Source organism: Brachionichthys hirsutus, chromosome 1, assembly GCF_040956055.1.
Source record: "Brachionichthys hirsutus isolate HB-005 chromosome 1, CSIRO-AGI_Bhir_v1, whole genome shotgun sequence".
Classification (NCBI taxonomy): Eukaryota; Metazoa; Chordata; class Actinopteri; order Lophiiformes; family Brachionichthyidae; genus Brachionichthys; species Brachionichthys hirsutus.
The window spans coordinates 15,791,106-15,816,853 of NC_090897.1; the positions used below are offsets into that span (position 1 = coordinate 15,791,106).

At 47.5% G+C, this 25,748-nt stretch overlaps 3 protein-coding genes across 3 annotated transcripts; 1 reads left to right on the forward strand and 2 right to left on the reverse strand.

Annotated features, from left to right (window-relative positions):
• Positions 1–360: 360 nt before the first annotated feature.
• Positions 361–3,915, reverse strand: LOC137896109 (programmed cell death protein 7-like). The gene is made up of 4 exons (XM_068741640.1): positions 3,050–3,915; positions 1,769–1,907; positions 730–1,119; positions 361–606 (listed from the first exon to the last, which is right to left on the reverse strand). The coding sequence occupies exons 1-4, from the start codon at positions 3,905–3,907 to the stop codon at positions 389–391; spliced, it is 1,605 nt and encodes a 534-aa protein (XP_068597741.1). The 5' UTR covers positions 3,908–3,915; the 3' UTR covers positions 361–388.
• Positions 3,916–4,217: 302 nt separating this feature from the next.
• Positions 4,218–11,290, reverse strand: spg21 (SPG21 abhydrolase domain containing, maspardin). Its single transcript, XM_068748950.1, has 9 exons — positions 11,198–11,290; positions 10,975–11,037; positions 9,593–9,754; positions 9,417–9,497; positions 8,321–8,466; positions 8,139–8,247; positions 5,638–5,745; positions 5,414–5,554; positions 4,218–4,619 (listed from the first exon to the last, which is right to left on the reverse strand). Exons 1-9 carry the CDS (start codon positions 11,204–11,206, stop codon positions 4,494–4,496), a joined length of 945 nt encoding a protein of 314 aa, XP_068605051.1. The 5' UTR covers positions 11,207–11,290; the 3' UTR covers positions 4,218–4,493.
• A 477-nt stretch (positions 11,291–11,767) lies between these two features.
• LOC137896648 (serine/threonine-protein kinase pim-1-like) lies at positions 11,768–15,624 on the forward strand. Its single transcript, XM_068741827.1, has 9 exons — positions 11,768–11,824; positions 13,076–13,199; positions 13,282–13,383; positions 13,856–13,950; positions 14,023–14,064; positions 14,697–14,909; positions 14,984–15,161; positions 15,267–15,443; positions 15,530–15,624. Exons 1-9 carry the CDS (start codon positions 11,768–11,770, stop codon positions 15,622–15,624), a joined length of 1,083 nt encoding a protein of 360 aa, XP_068597928.1.
• The last annotated feature ends 10,124 nt before the right edge of the window (positions 15,625–25,748 follow it).

Below are 25,748 nucleotides of genomic sequence, written 5' to 3' on the forward strand. Positions count from 1 at the left end.
ACACACACACAAAGACTCTGGGAGACATCCAACTGACGGTTCCTGTGATCCTTTTAGCTTCTTCTTGTTAACCCTTCGAAGACGTAGCATCGCACAACGCACCTGGAAACATGACGTCCACGCTCAGGACAGCAGGTGAAGAAGGTGGACAGCATAGATTTGGATCCGGTTTGTTTTTATGATCCCCCCCCCCTCGACACACACACCCTCCCCTCTGGAGGGGGGAGGAGCAGAGAAGCTGAACAGGAGAGTGGCTTTAACATGAATCCGGTCACACAATCGCTGCAGCATCCATTCCCTCTACGGTCAACGTCCCCCTGTAAAGCTGCGAGTACGAATCCCAGCAACGACGACTCAATGTTGGAGTTAGAAAACATCTTTAATTTCATTATGACTGAAGAACAAAAAACAGGAAGCAGAGCAGGAGAAGCCTCTCGGGCGGCGTGGACGAGTCCCGTCCAGCAGGGGACAGCATCGTGTCACTCACTGCTCTGTAGGGCAGAGGCCCAGGTCTGATCTGACGGGACGTCTGGGAGGACCCAGCCTGGAGGAACAGCAGAACCTTCAGGACGGTCCTCTGCAACCACAAACCTGTCCCACTCGCTCCTGAAAGAGAAACGGCATTTCAGGAAAGCGCCCTCCCCGGAGCCCCCCCTCCCCTCCCCTCCCCCCTCGAGCCGCTGCCACTCATGCATTTATCGGGCGAGACCGTTTGAAGTGAAGGAGAACCTGATGTGGAGCAGAGCCAGCAGGGAGCGCTCGGCCTGGGCGTGATACTCTCTGTAGGGCAGCAGCCCCGGAGCAGCAGGAAGCTCCTCTGTGAAGCAGACAAAACGGTCAAACCTGCCGCCCGACGGAGGACAGACGGGGACCGTCTCGAGGACATACCCCCAAACAGCATGGCCTCCGCCTGCCGTTCCTTCTGCAGCAGCCTCTCCCTCTCCCTCTTCTCCCGCTTGTCACGTTCCCTCTTCCTCTCCTCCTCCTGCTCTCCTTCCAGCATCACCATCAGGGCGTTCTCCTCAGCTGCGTAAACTGCCGTCCTCGTCTTCAGGACGTCCCCGAGACGCCCCAGGCCGCCGGCGAAGGCCTCGTCGTGCTCCGGCTCGGTGGCGATTCCTGCCACACAGCGACGTTTAGACGATGAAACACGACACCGCACGGGGAGGCGGGGACGACCTCAGGACGGGATGGTCACTCCGTCCTCACGGCAGACTCAAAGACAGACCATGTGGACAAATCAGACTCCCATAGCGCCATCTAGTGTCCCTGATGTCACGCACCTGAATCTAAGCCCCCACAGCCAGGAAGAAGAAGAACCCAACGATGAGTTAACGACGGATTTGCCGTGCACCTAAAACGTGCACGCCAACGTGCACGAAGCTCTGAGGACGGAAGGAGTACGACAGATGAGAGCGCGAATCAGATCACGGGGTTCTAGAATAATAATCCTGATCTCTGAACTGGGATTAATATCCGTGTGTTGCGGACACACAATAATCCAGATGTGCTAGCAGTGATCTTCATCTAGCTGCTACACATTAGCTCAGCTAGCTTAGCATAAAGACAGGCAGCAGGTCACACGCCGCCATGACGGTCGATCCATCGCATCCTTTAATTCCATCCATCCAGAAGTTAAATTTAGCTGAACTGTCCATCCCTAGAGGACAACAGACACCTTGTTATCGTGGGACAGCGGTGAAGACGAAAGGACAACAGACACCTTGTTATCGTGGGACAGCGGTGAAGACGAAAGGACAACAGACACCTTTTCTGGAAGCGGCGTCCTTCCTCAGTCTGCGCAGTTTCTCCAGAGACCTGAGGACGTCCTGCATCCTCTTCACGTCTGCCTGCTTCCTCCTCACCTCACAGAGAACGGCGTCCGCAGCCAGCTTCAGCTCCTGCTCCTGGAAGACACCACCATCATCATCTTCATCATCATCTTAATCATTTATCCCCTGCGTGCGTTTCTGGTAACGTTACACAGCTCGGGTTCATCTGAGAATGGGGAATGCATCCGACATGATGGACGGATGGATGGTCGGATGATAGGATAATGATGGATGAGTGGATGTACGGATGGATGATGGATGGTTGGATGGATGATAGATGGATGGATGATGACAATATATGGTTGGATGATGATGGATGGATGATGGATGGATGGTTGGATGGATGGATGATGGTTGGATGATGATGATGGATGGATGATGGATGAATGGGTGGTTGGATGATGATGGATGGATGATGATGGATGGATGATGGATGGATGATGATGGTTGGATGATAGATGGTTGGATGGATGGTTGGATGGATGGATGATAGATGGTTGGATGATGATAGATGGATGGATGGATGATAGATGGTTGGATGATGACGATGGTTGGATGATGATGATGGATGGATGATAGATGGTCGGATGGATGGTTGGATGGATGGATGATAGATGGTTGGATGATGATAGATGGATGGATGATAGATGGTTGGATGATGATGATGGATGGATGGTTGGATGGATGGATGATAGATGGTTGGATGGATGGTTGGATGGATGATAGATGGATGGATGATGACAATATATGGTTGGATGATGATGGATGGATGGTTGGATGGATGGATGATGGTTGGATGATGATGATGGATGGATGATGGATGAATGGGTGGTTGGATGATGATGGATGGATGATGATGGATGGATGATGGATGGATGATGATGGTTGGATGATAGATGGTTGGATGGATGGTTGGATGGATGGATGATAGATGGTTGGATGATGATAGATGGATGGATGGATGATAGATGGTTGGATGATGACGATGGTTGGATGATGATGATGGATGGATGATAGATGGTCGGATGGATGGTTGGATGGATGGATGATAGATGGTTGGATGATGATAGATGGATGGATGATAGATGGTTGGATGATGATGATGGATGGATGGTTGGATGGATGATAGATGGTTGGATGGATGGTTGGATGGATGATAGATGGTTGGATGGATGACAGATGGTTGGATGATGACGATGGATGGATGAGGTCCTTACCGTCTTCTTCTCTTGCACCCTCCGGATCTGTTCCGTCCTCCACTTGTCGATGGCGGCCTCTTTCTCGGCGGCACGCTCCCGTCTCTGGGCGTCTTCCTCCTGTCTCCGTCTCCCGGCTCTCCGGAGACGGTCCCTCCTCTTCTTAATACGGGACAGCTTGTCCTTCCAGACGTCCAAGCGCACGCTATGGAGGACAGCGAGCTTGTCCTCCAGCTCGCTCCTGAGCTCCAGAGCCTTGAGGTAGGCGTCCCCCCAGCCCGCCTCGCTGCTCAGGGCCGCGCAGGACACCCGGAGCCGGGACACGAGCTGCGCGGCCCCGTCCAGGGCCGCGCGCAGCTCGGGGACGCAGCCGCCCTGCTGCCGCCTCCGGGACGTCCCGGGCGGCTCCTCTCGGCTCTGGAGGAAACGGCGGAGCCACTGCCGGTCGAGCTTCCGCTGCAGGGCTCCGTCATCCTCGGGACGGCCGACCGGAGACCCGCCCTCACGGCCGTGCTGAAGCAGCCTCTGACCGGAGTCCCGGTCATCCCGAGCGCGAAACTGCGAGCCGAAGGCTGGAGGAAACGTCCCCGCGCCGCTGTACGCGTGAAGCGGAGGAGGAGGCATCATGTCGGGGAAGCGCGCAGCCGGCGGGCCGCCCAGCGGAGGCGGAGGGACGGACGAGTCGAACCCGTACGGGAAGGCGAAGCGATGCCCGCCGAAGCCGCCTCCGCCACCGGGAGGCGGCGCGGAAGCGTCGTGCAGGAAATCAAAGGGTTGCCCGGCGTATCCCTGAGACGCAGCGCGGAGCGGCGTGTCCGGGTAGTCGTCATACCGGGGACGCAGCTCGCCTGCCGGGCCGCGGCGATGAGGCGCGTCCATGTCGCACAGAATAACCCGGAACGTCGTCTATGAACTCACGAGCGCTTCCGTTCCGGGTTCATCGTCGCCTCTAAATGACGTCATTCTTCTTCACGCTAAAGTCTATCCGCACTCGTTAGCGCCACCATCCTGCTGTGGCCAAAGCTGTTACTGCACCCCACGGCTAAAGACCAAAAGCAGAACGAATCATCTTCCCGGTCGGTGCAACAGGAACTATTTGTTGGGTTTTACGTTTTCAGTTACTCTATAAAAAAAGTACTGCTTCTCTTTGCATCAATGATTTACTTCAATAATAGAAATACGCTGCTCTTTAACGCATCTTTATTCACCTCTTTTTATATACGAAATTAACACTTCAAGCAATTTATCACTGCAAGAATTAGCAGGTTCATCCATATAAGGCAAGGTATTGTATGTTTGTAAAGCAAAGTGACCTGCTCATTTATATACAGGCCATTATAAAAATATTGCCTCATCTGTAAAAAAAAAAAAAACCAACAATATTCTGGCGTCCCACTGATTGAACACTGAAATCTACAGAGACGTTGAGGACGATGCCTTCAGGACACCGTCTCGTCCATCCGTCTCACTGGTTGTCATCGGAGTCCTGGTTGCTGCTCAAGTTGCCCTCCTGCACCGCCAGCTCCTCAGCACTCACCATGCTGGGACTGATGGCGGCATATCTTGTCCCATGGAACTGACGCAGGTGTATCTGCACATAAACAACAAATCCATTAACACCAAACACAAACCGTGGTCATCCTTCCAAAGCCTGATGTTCGGTCCCTCAAAACGCCAACTGCAGTAGCATTTGAGAGCGGATCTGTGGCTTCTCTGACCTGAACATCAACCCTTTGTCATCTAATTTGGCCTCCTTCAAAACGGCCCTAAAAATACACCTTTTAGGGGGGACAGAAATGGAGATAGTCATCACGACTCTCTCCGGACCAACCCCCCCCACCCCCTTTTTTGTCCACCTACGTTGCACATATTAAGTGTCTTTGTAATTTATTGTAATTCATGTAATTTATTGCCATTCGTTGTCATTTTGCATCGGTGGTGTAATTTATTTTAGATTTATTGTTAGTTTGCATCGGCGGTGTAAAATCATTTTATTTTTCTAATGTTACTTTGCATCAATTGAGTAATTTAATATTGGGTTTATTTTTATTTGTATTGTTAAATTTGTATTGTTAATTGTGGATGATTTATGTACTAAGGACTTTCAACGGAAACAAGACCGCAAGGGCTTTTTTGAAATGTTCCTCTTAGACAGGATGTTTGACTGTACTTGTACTGTAATACATGCTACTGTGTGACTGTACTTGTACTCTAACATTCTATCTAATAAATAGATTCATCATCATCATCATCACTAACTTACATCTGAGAGGTCTTAATTCATGTCAAGGAAGTCAAAGCATTCACGAGACAATGCAGTAAGCGGTTGCTGGTAGGTCTGAATCTGATGCAGTACTAGTATCACCAGATAGTTAATAAGCGTACCTGTATGTAGAGGTTGACTTCAGCACTCCTGCACAGGTAGGGGAAGTTTCCTCCCGTTTTCAGGTGAGCCCGTCTTGCATTGGGATACAATTTATACATCTCCTCCTTGGCCTCCAGTGACAGAGCGCTCTGATCAAACACCTCAAACCAGCCACAGAGGAGACGCGCCTCAGAAACATGTAGAGCATGAGTCACCACGTGGGGGGGGGCGGTTTAATACTCACATCTATGATGGTCACAGCAACGTCTTTTATTTTGTGTGGCTCCACGTAAGAGTTCTGACAGTTGAGCGTTAGCCGTGAAGCTAAATCACTTTGGTTCAGACTCTCCAACTGCAACACACAAAACATGGAGGGCAGAGGGTCAGTGCAGTTCAGAGGTCACGGCTTCCCTTCCTAAACCTAGCAGGTCAACGTTAAATGGCCCGTCTGGTTTGGTAGCCCCCGCCTCTACTGTTCATGTGCTGCCATGATTAGTGCCGTCTTTCAGTCCTGCCTTTTCCAGCCGCTGGCATGTTTTTCCTGTGTCCGCTACAGCTTCAGTTTGTCGGTGGTTCATGCCATGCAGGGGCGTGTCCTTCCATGATAGCCCCTCTGGCTCCTCCTCCTTACTGGGCTTCTGTTGGCTGAGGGATTCGCTTAGCAGGTCGTCACTAGGGGCCGTTTTCTTGATGTACTCCTGTAGGGATGTAGTTTCCTCCTGGATAGTTGCTTTGATGCTCACTAGTCCTCAGTCTCCTTCCTTCCGCTTCTTGTCCAGCCTCAGGATGCTGGACTTAGGGTGGAACCCTCCGTGCATTGTGAGGAGCTTTCTCGTCTTCAGACCGGTAGCTTGTATCTCTTCCATTGCCCGGGGTATTATGCCAGGGGGGTATCTGATTACTGTTAATGACCTGGATCTTATTCTTGCCATTCAGCTGACTCTTGAGAACCCGTCTCACCCTCTGCAGGCGTTTGGCCGTGGCCGACCTCCTAGCTGCCTCCTCATGGTTTTCACTTGGCTGTGGGATCCCCAGGTGTTTGCAGCGGTCCTGCACATCTGTTATGTTGTCTTCAGGGAGGTGAACCCCATACGCTGTGATCATCGTCCCTCTTCTAGATACTCTTCACCCACACTGATCTAGTCCGACTGACATCCCGATGTCATTGCTGTATATCCTGGTGAGGCGAATCAGGGAGTCGATGTCTCCCCCAGGACTTCATGGTCAGCTGATTTCCCTATCTGTTCCGTTTCTGGTACAGAATCTCGATGCTCGGAGGTGATGATGAAATCACACAGCTTTACCTGGCGTCCTGGCTCTCCCCGTTTGTATTTCGGATGAGGCACACTGTGGCCACCATGGAACAATTTACAAAAGGATCGGACGTTTGGTTTGCTCTTATCAACTGACAAATCTAAAGAAGTTATGAAGTACGTGCTGCTGGAGGAATGTGCAGCTCTGCTTGGAAAGGCCTCTGTTTGAAGAGCTCACGTTGTTCTTTTGTGGGTTTTTATATAGCATGTGATTTTTATTCTCATTATGAGCTGCTACTCAGGCCAGAACTCTCATAAAATCGTTTTTCAATCTCAAGATTTCTTCGTAAATAAAGATAAAATAAACTAAAACTAAAAAGTCAACATGGTCTCAGCTTCTAGTTCTTTGCTGAAGATGCAACATTCCACATTCCCAAGCCTCAGACATCCTGCTACTGTCAGAGGAGATACGAACACCTGGATGACCTGCAAGTAGATGCATATAAAGTATCTACTTGTGAATACGCAGTAAATAACATTGTTTACTGTTATAACTGTGTGTGTCTGCACTGATAGTTCATGTAAACTTGACCCAGTAGTTCAGCAACTAAAGCTATTTGTACTACTAACACAAGGGGGAAATGTAGTTTGAGGTGATTATTACGTAATAAACTGTTATTATCTTTTCCTTCAAATAAAAATGCCTCATTTTGTAATAATTGTCTCTAGGGATGTCCCGATCCAATCGCTTGATCGGAAATCGGTACATCGTGAGGCCTCTCTACTCCAACAGAAACGGCAGCGCGTGCAGCATGACATCACTTCCTGTGCAGCTATTGGTTGAATACTGGCTAAACACGTTAGCAGCTTGACGCTAGTCGCGTGAGATTGTCTGCGCTGTGGAAGTATTCTGAAGTGGACGAGAGAAACCTGGCGGTTGAGCTGCCGTTAATGTTATTTTAAATATTCGTATTTAATATCACCTGTTGCGCTAGTCCAAGTCCAAAGTGGATACGTCTTTTATTTATTACTTGAATGTTCAAACTACGCCACAGAAGTGCTCCGTTTAAGAGTTAAATGTTGAAATAAGATGATAAAAAAGAAAATAAGGGACATCCTGGATCCGTTTCTCACTCGTCTATATTTCTTTCTTATCTATTATAGAAGTATCGGGAATCGGTATCGGTTTATAATCAAATGGGCAAAGAAACCTGACCGGGACGTCCCTCGTCTCAAAACATAAGAACTTATTACAAAATGCAGCAACACTTTTTGTACAAAATGTGTCAGTTAATACAAAATGAAGTGATAATTTGTTAACATGTTGAACATTTATTACATAATGGAGTGTTATTACATAATGTAGCTCGACACCCCCACTTCAGAATTCACTACGCATTGTACATTTTTAGAATTATAGTGTTCTAGATAATATTCTAGTTATGATGATTATAGGTAGGCGTGCCATGTCAGAGGACACACGTCTGCTTACCCGGTCAACCATGAAGTCGATCGCTTCTGCCATCTTAGAGTCCACAGGTCCTTTGGAAAAGTTTGCCAGAACAATCTTCTTCAGCATGAAAGCCGGCATCAACCAGAAACTATCGAGCAAGAAACAACAAACGAATGAACAATGGACGCCGGGCGTCAGAGGACAATCCGTGTGGGGATCACCTGTTTGCGGTCCACGTCTGATTGAAGATGGAGGTATCACTGAAGGAGTTGCACAGTATCAAGGAGTGCACTCTGGGAGACTTGTGTGTGCACTCGGCAAACTTCTGAGCCAAGAATCCACCGAGAGACGCCCCAAACAGATGGACCTGAAGGTCAGAGGTTACCATCAGATGGAGGCAGACAGCATGTTTCTTCACGGATTGCATTTTGAGTCCAGATTTCTGGAACTACGTGACTCGTCCGTCGTGTTTTTGACACAACATGCTGGTCCATGAAGCCAGGTAACCATCTTTGGTGGACACCTGAGGACACCTGTTCCAAGAAGGTTCACTTTATCTACGCCTAGCCACGCAGCACTGCTGCCGTTTCGTTGATCCAGGTCTCCTTGAGGGAGACGACCGCGCTCAGGGACACCTGACAGCAGGGGTCGGGAACCTTTTTTGGCTGAGAGAGCCATGAACGTCCCATATTTTTAAATGTCATTCCGTGAGAGCCATACAATACATTTAAAACTAAATACAAGTAAATGTGAGTGTGTTACGCAGTAACACTTTTAAAGTACAATAAGTCTCTGAATTCTTTTTAGTAACATTGTTATGCCGTTTCTAACGATGATGGATATTTCCCACCATTAATGCGACTTCTTTTGCTGATGACTTTATGACTACAAAGTGTGGTCGACCTACACAAGTCCCTTCCAAAACGCATGAACGTTTTACAACCGCAAACCCCACAGGTACGTCCGGTGACGGCGTGTGACCACGACATACGTCTGGCGGAAAGTGAGCGAACAAATCGAGCGCGTTGCCCAGTTGGGCGTTCGACAGTTTCCGCCGCAGCTCCGGGCGGCGCCAGCATTCTGCGGTCTCACTACGCTGCAGCTACAGTTACACCACAGCAGAGTATACGCACGCTAATTTAACATTATTTAGTCACTTCCTGCATGAAACCAGGCAAAGAGCCGCGGGTCGGCCACCCCGCCATCGGGCCTAGAGCCCTGCATCACCGGCAGGTACCATTTAACCCCTAACTGAGGGAGGGTGTGTGTTGTAGGGCGAGGATCAGGCTGAAGGGTGAGCCCTGAGACGAGACTTACTTTATCCAACTGCAGGTGATCCAGAAGTTTCCTGAAGCCATCGCAGAACTCCGTCAGATCCCAGTACACCGGATACTGCAGCTGGACACCGCAGGGTTGTTATGTTGCTGTAGCCTCTCTGAACACTGAATATTTACCGCTAGCACAAAGACCACAGCCTCTCAGCGCCGCCTCACCGAGATGACTCTGTAGCCCCAGCCTGTCAGAGCCAACACCTGCTGGAAGAACACCTCGGCCGTGCCACTGACTGGGGGGAGGAAGATGACGGGACACCTGATGCTCTTTGGGCCAGCATCATACAAGGACCACACCTTACTGTCATCGTCATCCACAATGATCTGGAGGAGAGAAAAACACCGTGCGAGTAAACGACGCAGTGCAACAAGGAGCCTGCCCCCTGCTGCGTCGTCTAGGAAACGCTACGCCAGTGACCAAAGGGAGACGATGTCAGCGTCACTGCTAATAAAGTCGACTATTCCATGTCAGCCTGATTCCTGAAACAATCTCTCAAAGCTGATGAACTGATAAAGTCTGTCTTCATCGCTGCCTCGCTGTTCAGAATATTTCGTTTTCAGCTCACTGAAACTCAACTTGTGTGAAATGTATTTATGACCTTTGATGACCCCAAAGACGTGAGCTTCAGAAAAGGTTCCTGTTTGGAGCCGCGCTCTGAGAGACATCTCAAAGACAACGTTGTGAAGACGAGCACCGAAGCTTTTTTGTCGACTGTTCGTGTAGAATTGTAGATATTTTCACGTTACAGGAGAAGACTTGACAGTTTACATCTGAAACGCATTCAAGTTTGATTCCACATGAAGCAAATCACACAAATAGAAATCTACACGTTCTAATCCATCAACACAGATTATCATTGCAGGAGTACATTTTATTTTAGACCATTTTCTCTCATGTTTGTCTGAGGTTATGGCAGCACCTGAGAGTCGGTAGAAATTAAATCTCTCGTCTCCCGGTGAATTTCCAGCATAGGTTTCCATAGCAACGGAGTTCATTCAGCCGTGTTGAAGTTGCTTCATGGACCTCAACAGAGTCCCAGTGAGACAGAACAACCGGAACAAGCCCGGCTTATTTCTTAGTCCTGCTCCATGAAACGGTGTCTGGACCCAACATCAAACGGTTCTGTGTCTGACGTGGAACATGTCAGCTGATTGAAGTCCAAACACACAAACCAGCAACTCTGACAGCCTGGTTCACACTGACGCTGACTGCTTGTCGGACGTGTGCGTGTGCGTGTATGTGTGCGTGTGCGTGTATGTGTGCGTGTGCGTGTGCGTGTGCGTGTGCGTGTGCGTGTACGTGTGCGTGTACGTGTGCGTGTGCGTGTGCGTGTGCGTGTACGTGTGCGTGTGCGTGTGCGTGTACGTGTGCGTGTGCGTGTACGTGTACGTGTGCGTGTGCGTGTGCGTGTACGTGTGCGTGTGCGTGTACGTGTGCGTGTGCGTGTGCGTGTACGTGTACGTGTGCGTGTACGTGTCGGTGTCCCGTTAAAGCGGCGGGCCCGGTCCCACCAGAACCAGAACCCCCCCGTCATGGTACTCACTCTCCTCAGCGGCACGGTGCTCCGGAACCAGTTATAGTCCGGAGACACTTTAATCTCCTCCATCTGAGAACAGATTAGGACACGAATGTTCACGAACAGAGCCGAGCTGTTCAGCTAGCAGACCTGCCATGTTTGCATTAGCTTACATGCTAACTGTGGCTGCTAACGCAGGTTACGTCGACACCGGAATCATTGGCTACCGGCTGAATATCGATGAGATTACCGGCAGCATTACCGTGATGCTGCTGGACGTCTCCGGCAGCCTTCATCCATGTGCGGGCAGCATCGCCTCCGCCTGACCGCTGGTCATATGACGCTGGAGTCCAACACTTCCGTAAACCCGCCCGAGCAGGCTGACAGCCGCCGGAACAGGCAGCAGGCGGTCCGCGTTAAAGGACGCGACCGTCCCCTGCTGGCCGGAGGACAGCGCAGCGGATTGCTGATTGTGCATCACAAATGTGAAATGAATAAACGTTGAACTGGGGAACGATGCGTGTGTAATGATCGTATCGATGAAAAGGTCGCTATTTGAACCGTTTGTGATCGATCAATATTATTTTGGTCAAAAAGGAACTGCAAATGTCACCTGTTTGTGTTTTAAAACTCATTTTGAATTGACATTTTAGACTTTTATTTTATTAGGGCAGTTAGTTACCAGTTAGTGTCCGTGCTTTGATGTAAATGCTGCTTTGATCTTCATGGTATATATAGAGCTCATTCCCAGCTAGACCAGTCAGTGAGAGCTATTGAGAGAGAGATTGAGAGAAGAACTTTGCTTGTTGGCAGTCCTGTCATGACGTCACCAGTTATTTCATCTCCGTTAAGGGCCAGTTCTCCCGTGGACAACAGGGTGAGTGAAAGATTTAAACTTTGACTGTCTTTGATTTGGATTTGGAGAAGCTGCCATCCCTTCACTTTCTAGCGCGATAAAACGGACTGTGGGAATTGAACCTTTGGTACATTTGCATGGGAACTCCTCACTACTGTACTACTAATCTCAAATTGATCAATACACAGTTTTATCAAGTGTTGAGAAGTTCGTTTTGTTTCACAAAGACTTAAATTAAAATGTGTATATTTCATCACCAAATGTGTCATGATTGTATCTCTGAAAAGGTAGCTATTTGAACCGTTTGTGATCGATCAATATTATTTTGGTCAAAAAATAACTGTCATCTGTTTGTGTTGACATTTTTAAACGTTTTTGAATTGACATTGTTAGACTTTTATTTTATTAGGACGCTTCATGTGACTGTCACACATGAAGCGTCGCTTCATTTCATCCCGTGGTGACGTTAACGTTTCAGGCTTTTATGAGGGCCTGAAACAAATCCTAAACGCAAGCAGAAATGAAACGGTGAAATCGCACATCAAATATATGTTGGTCGAGATAAATCTATATTTCTGTGTGCGCTGTGAAGAGCAGTTTAAATGTTTTTAATTCGGCCAATGCCTTTCCTGCTGCAACCGTCTGCATCCATCTGGGCTGGGGACGGGCTCAAGGAGACGCTACCGGGGCGACCTCTGAGGCTGCACAAGGGCAATCACTAGACAGAAATGTACACGAGGTCTACAGTCGTGTACTCAGATTGGTGCTATGAACATTCTACAGATAGACATAATCTATGCAGGGATATAGACAACATATACAGGTTAAATTAGGACATACATGGATTAAGGTCGTCATACCATATGAACGATGACATAAATTAGTACTATTTATATTAAATACTGTAGTAGTATTTTAGTACAAGAACAATAATACATTTGATTTATATAGCGCTTTTCTAAATACTCAAAAGTCGTTTTACAAGAGGTGCATAAGTTAAAAACAGCAAAACAATAGAGACAATAAAATATAAACATAATAAATGAGATCAAAAGTTAATGATACATTTTTGAACAGATGGGTTTGAGTTGTTTGTTGAAGGTGAGGCAGTCAGAGCAGAACAGCAGGATCAGCAGCATGAACAGAACAGTACGCTGCTCCTCCTGCAGCTTCAGCTCATTGAGCTGAGAGGAGAATGCTTGAGATGCTGCTAGTTCCTGAAGCAACAGACAGGAGGAGGAAGGTAAACATCCATTCTGTTCCCACCAACAGGAGAAGGTGGGCTTAAAGAGGAGGGCCAGTAAAAGTCCTGAGAGAGCCAGGAAGAGGCGGGCCAGTCCCTCGGCCAGTCGGCCTCTAACGGCTCACGGAGCCACTGACCCACCTGGCAGCACAGGTGAGAGGAGACGGGAAAGAATCTGTCCTCTCCTTTAAGTGGAAACGATCAGATGACTGAAATCACCTGAATGCTTTCACAGGTGTGAACGAGAGGAAGAGGAGACGCAGGCGGGGGGGGCTCCTCCCCTCTGATGACTCTGACTCCTCCGTCTCAGGGTCCACTGTCCCCACCGACGCCAGAGGTGAGACGAGAAGCATCTTGTGTTCTGTGTTGAGCAAAGGCTGCTGAAATAACCCCGATGATGTCATGGTGCTACTCCAAAGCATGAAAGGTGCTGGTGAGCTGCATCATGGGAAACGTAGGTTTTTGTAGCTTGACCCGTGTTGGGGACTAAACATCTGATATCTCAGCCTCTGCTGCTTCAGTTAGTGCCAATCTCATTTAAATGTGTCCCTTGTGAGTTTCTTTGTTTTGTTCTCATTCAGAAATTAAAGGAGACCACATTTTCCTTGTCTCCTGTCTCAATGCTAAGCTAGGCTAACTGACAACAGGCCCAAGAGGTCATCTTATTCTCCAGTGGAGCCTTGGGTTTTGGATTCGTACTGGAAATAGGACCAGATGTTAGAACGATGCTTCTTTTACGAGAGATGACTTTATACGTAAAGTTGTGAAAGAGTTAAATCAAGCTGTTCTTGTGTGTATTTTGTTTTTAGAAGTCTTCAACCTAAAGTACTGGGAGGGGGCGCTGGTGGGCAAAGGAGGCTTTGGATCCGTGTTCCGTGGATTCCGTCGATCCGACTACCTGCCTGTAAGACTCCCATGTCCTGCATGACTGTTGTATGTGGGACGAGCTGTCTAAATGTCTGCTTCTGTCCTGTAGGTGGCCATCAAACACATCCGTCTGGGGGCCACCAAACCAAATGTAAGTTCTTAGTCTTGCTGCCAACAAGTCTGGACATTATTTGGGTCCGGTTCTAAACTTTCTGAGCAAACGTTCAACAGGCAAAGGAATCAAATTCATTTACAAACGCATGATCTTGATGCAGTACAGAGAGGGCGGGGCTTAATCTTGATCCTGGCCTATTACAATGGTTCCTTAATATATATATAGATATATTTTGTAATTTATCCTATGTATAAATGTTCCTTAGTTGTTTTTTTGTTTTTTTGTTTTTGTTTTTTCATCTTCATTGTGTTAATTGTTTTTTTTTTCTTCCATTACTGGTTTTCCAATAGATGAGAAATAACAGTTGTATTATGGGGGTGGGATTTAATACGTTTTTCTTCTTCCCACTCCTTTTCAAGCACTATATAATGTATTATTTGCTATTTTTGTGTACATGAACTTTGGTGGTTGTTTTGGACATATTTGTTGGGTTTTTGTTTCTTTAGTCGATGTATGGTTTCTTGTACGCAAAAAGGTATAATTTTGTTTTGTTTTTAATTGTTATTCAGCTTGAAACAAATAAATAAATAAATAAATAAAATAAATAAATCTCATGCATCCGCTTTAAAGCGCTTTGAACTCATTGATTTCAACCGTTTGTAATCCAGTCGGTGATGGTGAACGGCAGAAGGATCCCTCTGGAGGTGGCGCTGATGCTGGTCCTCGGGTCAGGTGGAGGTACCAGTGGAGTCGTGGCCCTGTTGGACTGGTACGAGCTGCGTGATGAGCTGATCCTCGTCATGGAGAGGCCACTCCCCTGCACGGATCTGATGGCCTACCTTCAGTCACGAAGGTGCTCCCTGGAGGAGAGTGAAGCCAAAGTAAGTAGCCGACGGCAGGTCCATGTCCAGGTTCAAATATGTCCAAGCTCACAGTCTGTTTCTCTGTCCCTCAGAGCATCATGAAACAGCTGGTGGACACCCTCATCACCATCCAGTCCAAAGGCGTCCTCCACAGGGACCTGAAGCCGGACAACATCCTGGTTCGACCCAGCCCCCATGGTCCACGAGTCAGCATCGTTGACTTTGGCTGTGGTACCATGCCGATGGGAAAGAAGCTCAAGACGGGTCCAGGTAGGCCGTCGGCCCTGACGTCAGCGTCAGTGCTGTGTCTCTCCTGTCTGTCCTCCGCCTGCATCCCTCACCGTTAACGTTGTCTCTGGGGTCTGGCTTGTGCAGGAACCAGACCATACACCTGCCCTGAGTGGATCAGGTCCGGCTGCTACCGGGCCGAACCGCTGACGGTGTGGCAGCTTGGTGTGGTGATGTACCTGATGTTCCATCCTCACTTCCCCTTCAATGGAGCGACAGAAATCATCTCGAAGGATGCTGGCGTCAGGGAAGACCTTTCTTCTGGTGAGTCAAAAGGACACACAGACAGGACAGACTCCAGCAGAAACAGAGCTCATGTGTGGACTCAATTATTATTGCTCTTTGTCCAGACTGCAAAGACTTCCTACAGGGCTGTCTCTGCAAGAGACCGAACAGCAGGTCCAGCTTGCAGACCCTGAAGGATCACCCCTGGATTCAGATCTAAGGTCCATCCAGACAATCACTGCAGCAAAGACAACATCCATCAGCATCAAAGTTCCACAAACGCTCCGTTCCATCCTGAAGCAGCACTTCCCCTGCAGACACTTCCTGTCACACCTGTCAGGCAGCGGGAGGAAACAGAGACCTCTCTTTCCGTGGCAGAAGCCCTCGATGGACGCTTTGTTCAGGACCTCCTGACTGACCGGAGGCGGGCACTTGCTGTTTCCTGTCCACACGAACACAGCACCCTGTCTGGCCACGCCTCTCCACAAGGTGGAATCTTCACAAGCCTGTGAGCTCACCTTCACAGTGGGAGTGTCCTTTACAGGCTCCTGGCAGACTTCATCTTCAGATTCAAACCAGCAGCAGCCAGCTTGTCATCAGACGCAAACGTTGTTCAGCCGGCGATGCTCGAGCTGGTGTGACTCATCTTTTATTGTTTCACTCATTCCGAGGGAACATGTAATTATGTATATATATGAATATATGAATGTGTATTATATGTACAGTATGAGTGTATGTAAATATAAAAAATAATTTGACAACACAAAATGTCGGCCAAGTTGTCTGTTAACATGTTTCACTAAATGACAAAATTGTTTAGCGACGGGGTCTGAGCAAAACTCTGTTGTTACGTGAGCGCCACCTGTAGAAGCACCGCCCATTTACACACACACTACTGTTGGCGTTAACAGCTATGGGTTGACCACACTAACACCATAGAACAATTTACAAAAGGATCGGACGTTTGGTTTGCTCTTATCAACTGACAAATCTAAAGAGGTTATGAAGTACGTGCTGCTGGAGGAATGTGCAGCTCTGCTTGTGTGGCGTTGGGGATATGGGGCCAAACGGTCCGACCTTTGCCGACAACGCCACTTTAGGACTTGCAACCTAAAGACCTATTTAATTTTTTTTGTTCCTTTGGTTCCCAGCTCGTTTTAGCGGGTTTCCCACCCACAGGTCCGCTCACAGTGAAAACCAGCACGGCATTTAATAATTCAAAATATTTATTTAACACTCTAAAAACAAAAGAAAAGTAGAGACAAGACAGCGACAGTCTACGGCCAACCTGCCTTCGACGGGGAAAACACAAAGACAGGAACCAGGGAACGAGGGAAGGGAAGCACCTATATACGCCCCCCCCCCCCCCCCCAATCAGTGGCAAATGGGCCACAGGTGCTCCCTCCCACACCTGCCTGCCTAATTACATCCCATCCGGTTACACTCGGAAAGGCCTCTGTTTGAAGAGCTCACACTGTTCTTTTGTGGGTTTTTATATAGCATGTGATTTTTATTCTCATTATGAGCTGCTACTCAGGCCAGAACTCTCATAAAATCGTTTTTCAATCTCAAGATTTCTTTGTAAATAAAGATAAAATTAAAGCTGCAAGCAGCCTTGAGAGGTTCCTCGAACCCGGCGCACGTTGGGGCCTGGCGCACGTTGGGGTTTGCGCTTATTCGCAATCCACAAATGTCAGAAACACGCGTTTGTGCTCTAGACGTGACCCTGATGAAGCGTGTCAAGTTTGGGACCGATCCGACAATGTATGCTCCTGTTCCTGTAGGTGGCGCTGAGACTATCACCGTCAATGGCATGTACTCCAGTTGAGGTCTGGACTCTCATCCAGCTTGTGAAATTTGGAGACGGTCGGACCGTGCAAAGTGAAGCTCCAACAGCCATGCACGTCATGCCAAAACATGAAAGTTCGCAAGGCCGCCACGGCAACAGCGATTGGCGAAACCACAAAAGCTTCGCAATTTAGCGTCGTCAATGAGTCGAGAGGCCGTCGCCCGACTTTGAGATCGATATCTCGAAACCTCTAGGAGGAGTATCGCAAAGTTCGAGACCTATAAAATGGGAAAATGGCACATTCAAACGTGGCCTGTGACCTCATTGTTCGATCGATCAAAAATCCCTTCGCAATTTAACGTCGCGGGTACTTGGCGATTACGTCACCCGAATTCGACGCGAATCCGATAAAGCGTCTGGGAGGAGTTCGTCAAAGTATGCCAAAAAACGTACAAAATCCAATATGGCCGACATCCGGGTGGGCGGGGCTACAGAAAGCCAATTACAAATATGTCTGGAATGAGGATTTGGACGTTCCCACCAAATTTCGTGACTATTGGACAAACTACGTTCAAACTACGGCCTCCCGTGCGTTAGGGGGCGCTCTGGAGCCCCCGAAACACGCCGAGAGCAATCGCTTTACAAGTAGGTCAAGTTGGGAGATGTCCGTCTCCTGACCGATTTTCAAGAGTTTTTGCATATGTTGAGGGGGTCAAAGCTACGCTACAAGGGAAAAAAAACAAGGGGGCGCCAAAGAGCCAATATGCAACCAAAAGTTAAAATTACACAATCAAATTCTCGGAAGTACCGTTGCGAACCTGCGCGTAAAGTTTTGTGGGTTTTCGTTGATGCTAAAGTCCTCAAAAACGCGTTCGTACATTTCAAATCTTTGCACGCCGTCCAAGATGGCTGACTTCCTGTTTGCGTCAGAATTTTCAAAAATATTTTCTAGGCTCGAGACCCCCAGAGGTACGACATACTCGGATTTCGTGACGATCTGAATACCTTTCTGGAGAAAAACCACCCTTAGGTGGCGCTATGGAGCCCGAAGGCGATATCAAATTCCAGATTTAGAAACTAGACACCAGATGTGACACTCCTATATAGTTTCGACACCTCTAGGTGCCCGGGAAGTGCCTCAAAAAGGCATTCGCAAATAATAATAATAATTTCTGCAAAAACAATAGGTTCCTTGAACCTTCGTTCTCGGAACCTAATAAACTAAAACTAAAAAGTCAACATGGTCTCAGCTTCTAGTTCTTTGCTGAAGATGCAACATTCCACATTCCCAAGGGTCTGCAACCCACGGCTCCGGAGCCGCATGTGGCTCTTTCGTCCCCCTGCTGTGGCTCCCTGTGGCTTTAGAAAATAAATAATGAGTATTTAATTTAATGTATTTTATTTTAGTTCGTCACAACCACCAAATTGCGTGCGATTTCCAACCCTCGCCTCTGTACGACCTTCCGTTCTTGAGATATGACAAAATTAAACCTTTACACGTCCATAACGTCGTCACCGTCAGTCACAGTGAGCGTCTGAAATTGACAATAAGCATAATAATAATTGCAAAGCAGTTCTGTCTTTAATAGATGCTGCACGTTTACACAACAAAGGCGTTATTGGTGAATGCTGATCACGTTAACACACAATAGGGCACACACACAAATCTCACGATCTTTTTAAGTTACGCCCCCCCATGAGCAAGGAGTGCAGCAGAACTCTTAGGGGAGGGGGGGGGTTCTGGAATGTCTGATGGGAAGCTGCAGCTGCTGCTTGTTCATCACCACCAAAGTTTGATGCATTAAATGCTTAAAATGTTAAAACGTTTCTTCATTGACTGATAAAAGAACCGAAGAGAGAAGATAAAACTTTTAATAACTGTCATAGTCTCATAACCTCTCCCAAGGGGAATGTTGGGAATGTTGGGAATGTTACCAGGAGCAGATGATTCAACTTTGGTGATGGTCCAGAAGAGATCCTGGATCTGGATCCTGGATCACTTTGAAATTTTCATTAACATTGGAGCTCATTGTGTTTGCACTAATTAAACCATTTACAGAACTATTACAACAATGGTGCCATATGTCCTCTTTGTAATTTCAATGCAGTGTTTTTGTGTACTTTCGCCGTTGTTTCTGCCATTTTGATGTTTGCTGAGTGAAGTAAAGACTATTTTAGCAGAGCACAGAGCAGCTCGCTGGCAGATGATGCTCCTGCCACCGTCACAACGGCCATTACTCCAGTGCAAATCTATCAGAACAATAAAGAACATTTGTGAAGTTTGTCTTCCCTCTGGGCTTGTCCCATAAATTCATTACACGATGCAGCAGAATGCTTTTCTAACCGAGTGGCATGTATAGATCACGTGTGCAACTCTGCTGTATATCCTGACATGACCACGGAAAAACTGAACCAGAGTAACCTCTGCCTAAATCACAGAGGTCAGAGGTTATCTGTAAGGTGATAGACAAAGCAAACTGACAACTTCAAAAGAACCCACGTGTGTGTGTGTGCGCTTTTTATGATGTTATATTATGTAATCAATAATTATGTTGTGCACTGACATCGAATACTAAGGTGAAGGCTGTGATAGGCTGAGTAAACACAGACAGTTTTCTATCCACCTGATTGGTTCAAATTCTTCAGAGTTTCATTCCAGTAAAAACAACAACAAGAGCCTGATGAACATGCAAACACAGCCATGTCCTCCAGAGACAGCCATGTCCTCCAGAGACAGACATGTCCTCCAGAGACAACGGGACAGGCTGATCATCACCTGTCCTGCAGCAAAGCAAGCTGCAGCTCAGAGTATTCAAACGTTTACTGTGAACATAGGATTACATTCATTAACCACTCGGTCCGTTACCGGGTCGTATCCCAGCAGTCACCGGGCGAGAGGTGGGGCACACCCTGGACAAGCCGCCGTCAACACAAGGCCACACACACACACACACCTATGGACAATTTAGTGTAACCAATTTACCTAATTTGTATGTTTTTGGAGGGAGGAAGCCACGGAGACACGGGGACAACATGCATACTTCTCACAGAAAGGCCAAATCATCGGATTCGAACCTGTGACCTTCTTGCTGTGAGGCAACAGCACTAACCACTGGGCCACCATGCTTAAAGTATATATACAGGTAATTATATTTCGAAAATACATGATTTCACTTGTCACTTCAGAAAAATCACTTGCTGAAGTTTTTTAAATGTCCTCCATAGCCGTCCAGTTCAGAGCTCTGAATCATTGCAGATCAGTCATCCATCATGGCCACGCCCCTTTAGGTATGAAAACAACAAACATAAAAATGCAGGTGTCAATGAAACACCAGCAAAAATAAAGAAACAAAGAAACAACACCCACCCTGAATGGAGAAAAACCACAAGCTGTGCGTTTGTCACGGCTCTGTGCGCGTTTGGAAGTGGTTTGATGATGTCACTGAGACTGAACAGGTGCATTGTGGGACATTTAAGCACAGTGAACGACACAATGCAGGCAGCCAAGCTGACCCTTTGTTGGTGCAGCTTTTACTGCATAGACACGACTGATCTCATCTCACATTGATTTCTTTATCAGTGCTCAGAGGTGTTTACCTTCTGCTGCTGCCTGCAGCGTGCAGTCTGGCCACTAGATGGCAGCAGCAATCAATCACATGCTTGATGTTCTCAACGTTCATCAGAAGAACTTCCTCCGGCTCTGGCATGTTCTTTGTTGTTTTAAAAAAGGCAACAAACTATAATCATCATCATCGTTGTTATCATCGTCAGCATCAACAACATCATCATCATCATCGTTGTTATCATCGTCATCATCATCATCATCATCATCATCATCATTGTTATCATCGTCATCATCAACATCATCATCATCATCATCGTTGTTATCATCGTCATCATCAACAACATCATCATCATCATCGTTGTTATCATCGTCATCATCATCATCATCATCATCATCATCATTGTTGTTATCATCGTCATCATCAACATCATCATCATCGTTGTTATCATCGTCATCATCATCATCATCATCGTTGTTATCATCGTCATCATCATTGTCGTTGTCATCATCATCGTCACAGACGGCCATCCTTTCCATCTCATCCAGCATCATCTTTGTGACATCATCTTTGTGACATCATCTTTGATGTGATGTCATTAGGATATATAGAAATATGAAATTGTCATAGAGAATGAAGAACAAGACCCTTAAAGGCTGAGCTGTATCAGAATGTATTTCCACGCGTATGTTCATACGATTTAAGGCCCTGACTTGGAGATCAGTTGGGGCTTTTAATGCTGATGATGACAGCATGTAAATGTCATAGTAGGGTACCGCTCTGTGTGGGCATTGAACATACAGCAGGTAAATGTCGGGCTCCGTGCATGTTGTGCATGTTTTCCTCTGCTGCCGAGCGTTGGGAATGGTCTGGAGGCTCCTGGGAGGTCTCTTCAGATTCCTGTCTGACAGCGAGGGTCCTCCATGCTCTCTGGAGAGCCCCTTCACCAGGGCCTAAGCCCCACCGTGCACGCACGCACACACACACACACACACACACAATTACTCTAGACAAATTATGGACACTGCTGGACGCTTTGGCCTAACGTTTTCAGGAGGGGAAACATTTAACTCATTGTTGTCTTTTAATCCTCACCTCACCCCCCCTGTGATCTCCTGCTGTACTACTACCCCCACCCCCACTGCAACATTACAGAAATATGAGGGTACTTTTCATTCAACGTTTGACCTCCGGCATTTGTAAAATCTGGACATACGGACAGACAGACAGACAGATAGATAGATAGATAGATAGATAGATAGATAGATAGATAGATAGATAGATAGATAGATAATAGATAGATAGATAGATAGATAGATAGATAGATAATAGATAGATAGATAGCAAAGTTTTTGTTTATATTTCCATGATCTTTTATTGTTATGCAACCATCAACATTAACAAAACCATTTCATTGGTCCTGACCACAAAGCCAAAAGTGGAGGAGGGGGGAAATAAGAAAAAATGTCTTGATTGGGTGTAGGAAGGAAGTCAGGGGTCAGAGGTCAGGCTTGGACGAGCTGGTCATGGCAGTAATGAGAGACTGACCCTCAATCGATCTAATTCTTGATGAGATGAAAATGAGAGTGGACAAAGGCATAATGAGCAGCAGCAGTCAGAAGCAACAGTCAGAAGCAACAGTCAGAAGCAACAGTCAGAAGCAACAGTCAGAAGCAGCAGTCAGAAGCAACAGTCAGAAGCAGCAGTCAGAAACAACATTCAGAAGCAACAATCAGAAGCAGCAGTCAGAAGCAGCAGTCAGAAGCAACAGTCAGAAGCAGCAGTCAGAAACAACAGTCAGAAGCAGCAGTCAGAAACAACAGTCAGAAGCAGCAGTCAGAAACAACAGTCAGAAGCAGCAGTCAGAAACAACAGTCAGAAGCAGCAGTCAGAAACAACAGTCAGAAGCAGCAGTCAGAAACAACAGTCAGAAACAGCAGTCAGAAACAACAGTCAGAAGCAGCAGTCAGAAGCAGCAGCCTGGCTGTCGGTGGCTGAAAGTCATGTTCTCTCACTGTTAAGGGAATTCGAGAGCGGCTGTTGGGATGAGGAAGAGCTGATCCGGTTTTGAGGACGATCCGGGTCCAGCTTTGGGCCCGGGGAAATGTTTTGCAGGAATGGTTTGGCTATCTTCAGTTCTGACGCTGGTCCTGTCGGTTCTGCTCCCACCACTGCTCCCACCACCTGTTTTAGTTCTGGTCCTATTTGATGCACCACATCCACACCTTGTGGTTGCCCCCCCCCCCCCCCCCCCCCGTGGGCCCGGTCCAGTTCCTCGCATGCTCTATTCTCATTTCTTTCTACACCGTCTTCTCTTGGAGCTGCTGTTTGTTGTGCAGCATGTTGTTCTGGTCCAACATAAAACCCGTTTCTTTGTGTGTCACACTGAAGTGAATAAACCAGAAAGGTTTATGGGCTTTCCAGTCCAGGCTTTGCTGCAGCAGCGGTTCCCGACCCCCCCGGCTGATTTACAGCAGGCCCTGCTGTGACCCTGCTTCCTGCCGCCACCAGCGTACTGACTTGTGAGTGACGGTGCTGCATGCTTGGCTGAGACGGTCTTAAGGTGCGCTTGATGGATGAGCTAAAGTCCAAAAGGTCCGTTTGCCTTGTTGCTTTTGCAGGCCGAGCGTGACCCGCTGGCATGTATCAAGATGAGAGCCTGACTCAGGTCACACCGGAACACCAGCAGGTTCTGACCTCCAGCATCTTCTGGAGCCTGCAGATCAATAAGCAGCGCCCGGCCCAGCAGAAAGGCCAGGGTCGCAACAAAGCCCGGCTGCAGCACAAAGGCACGACAATGGGGGGGGCAGGAACGCTCGAGTTGAATTAAAGAACGGCAAGGGGGGGGGGGGGGGGGTGCAGAAGATGGGCAGTGACCATCTGAATGCTCAAAGCTCTACGTGGTCTGTGGCGTTCAGGGGCTTAGAACCTTTCTCAGCGACCCAGAGCCCTGAGACACTTATGACCGGGCCGTGACAACCACACACACACACACACACATACACACACACACACACACACACAGCCAAACACACACACATACATACACAGACTTACACAAACACAACCACACGCACACAAGCTCGCCCACACTGAAACACACACATGCACACAGCCACGCAACAACATGCACAAACACAAACAGCCACAAACACACACACACACACACTCACACACACACACACAACCACACACAGCCAAACACACACACATACATACACAAACACATACATACACAAACACACACACACACACAAACACAACCACACACACACACACAGCCAAACACACACACACACACACACATACACAAACACACACACACCAACACAGCCACACCGGAACGCACACACACACACACAGGTTTGGCTCCGAGCCTTTTGTTCTGGTTCTGGTCCACTGATCCTGGTTCCAGGAGGACAATGAGGGTGCAGCCATTCAAACACACCCTCAGTCAGATACTGTCTGCGCCCCAGAATCACGGCACAAGCATCACTAATCTGGGAATGTCGCGAACTCTCCCGAAGACTCCGGAATGAACGGATTTACAGCTACATGTTTGTTTTTACTTCAAGCGGTAGAAAACACCACCAACCTGGACTGACCTGAGGGTTGGACAGATTTAACATTTAAATAAACAAAGAATGAATCAGACATGGACTCACACCTAAAATAATGGTCCTGTATTTACGTTATTTACGTTATTTACGTTATTAGACTAACGTCGCAGCAGCATCTGGGTTCTCGCTGATATCATTATTCTTTCAGTCGGTTTTCACAGAATCACGTTTTTTTGTAACGGCGGTTTCTTCTGGATGCAGCTTTTGAAGATGCAACAAATCCGCTGACTTCCTGATTCCGTGGCGTCTTCTGGTGTTCGGCTGGGAGAGTCTGAGACTCTCAGCGTCATGGGTTCAAGCCCCACATTGGGCATTGGAGCTCATCAGCAGAGTGGTGCAGCAGCAGCATGCTGTGCCCGTAACCCAGAGGTCAATGGTTCGAAACCATCCTCTGCTAATATCTGGGGCGGCGGTGGCTCAGTGGGTTGGGCCTTGGGTCCACCGGTTCAGCGGTTTGAGTCCCAGCTCAGATGAAATGTGGAGTGCCAGTCGACCTCCTGAGCACTGCTGAGGTGCCCTTGAGCACGGCACCGTCACCGCCAACCGCTCCAGGTGCGGCGATGGTGGCGGCGCCCTCACCCTATGCCCCCCTGCACGTGTGTGGTTGTTTGAAGGGGCCCGTCGTACGAGGGTGAAAATGCAATTTCGTTTGTTTGTAACAGTTGTAAAACATTACAATGGCAACATTGTCATTCTTTCTTTGTTGCATGTTTATATCTTAATTTCTTTCCTTGAGATTTCAAAAGGTCCCCTATTTTTTCTTGTTCTGGATCATAGGATCAGAATTTTGCTGGGATCCGGATCACTCTTTGATATCTTTGTGATCCTGTCGGAAACGTATCCTGTATTGTTCTCCCAAGCATCCTGACCATTTATTGTGGAGTTGCGTCCACACATGGTGATCTGGATCAGACCTCCTCCAAGCAGCTCGTTCCCCTCCTAACTGGATCTGAACCGTCCACATGGTGATCTGGATCAGCACCAAAAGGTTCTAGATTCTTCTTGGTATCTTTATACACCATGAAAAGTCAAAGTGAATTGAGTTGATGTGTATTTTTATCAGAACCAGAATACATGTTTCATGATGGTTCATATCGGACCCCTTTATGACTCTGATTTTTGGTGACTGAATTGAATGCAGATTTTACAAAATGTTTTTTTGAAAAAGCCTCCATTATAACTAAATGGGGAAATCCAGATGTATCCTGACGGGTATCCGGATCGCTCTCAGAATTTAATGGGATCTAAGATCTAACCATTTATTGGTCCGCCAGCTTCAAGCCCTTTCACCAAATATTATTTAGGATTTTTGTAGAGCTGGTTTAATTTCTGTAAAACACCGCCAAGCTGCTTTCGTCTTATGATTTTAACT

What these genes read in the sequence shown, in the direction of transcription:
- LOC137896109 (XM_068741640.1), bottom strand. Translation starts at nt 3,907, where the DNA reads ATGGACGCGCCTCATCGCCGCGGCCCGGCAGGCGAGCTGCGTCCCCGG. An exon ending in GGGTGCAAGAGAAGAAGACG is followed by an intron (nt 1,908 to 3,049) that starts GTAAGGACCTCA and finishes GGTGTCTTCCAG; the next exon opens with GAGCAGGAGCTGAAGCTGGC. An exon ending in CTGGCTCTGCTCCACATCAG is followed by an intron (nt 607 to 729) that starts GTTCTCCTTCAC and finishes TTTCTCTTTCAG; the next exon opens with GAGCGAGTGGGACAGGTTTG.
- spg21 (XM_068748950.1), bottom strand. An exon ending in GCACCGTGCCGCTGAGGAGA is followed by an intron (nt 9,755 to 10,974) that starts GTGAGTACCATG and finishes TCTCTCCTCCAG; the next exon opens with ATCATTGTGGATGACGATGA. An exon ending in GGGGCTACAGAGTCATCTCG is followed by an intron (nt 9,498 to 9,592) that starts GTGAGGCGGCGC and finishes TGCGGTGTCCAG; the next exon opens with CTGCAGTATCCGGTGTACTG.
- LOC137896648 (XM_068741827.1), top strand. Translation starts at nt 11,768, where the DNA reads ATGACGTCACCAGTTATTTCATCTCCGTTAAGGGCCAGTTCTCCCGTG. An exon ending in TGACCCACCTGGCAGCACAG is followed by an intron (nt 13,200 to 13,281) that starts GTGAGAGGAGAC and finishes ATGCTTTCACAG; the next exon opens with GTGTGAACGAGAGGAAGAGG. An exon ending in TGGGGGCCACCAAACCAAAT is followed by an intron (nt 14,065 to 14,696) that starts GTAAGTTCTTAG and finishes TTTGTAATCCAG; the next exon opens with TCGGTGATGGTGAACGGCAG.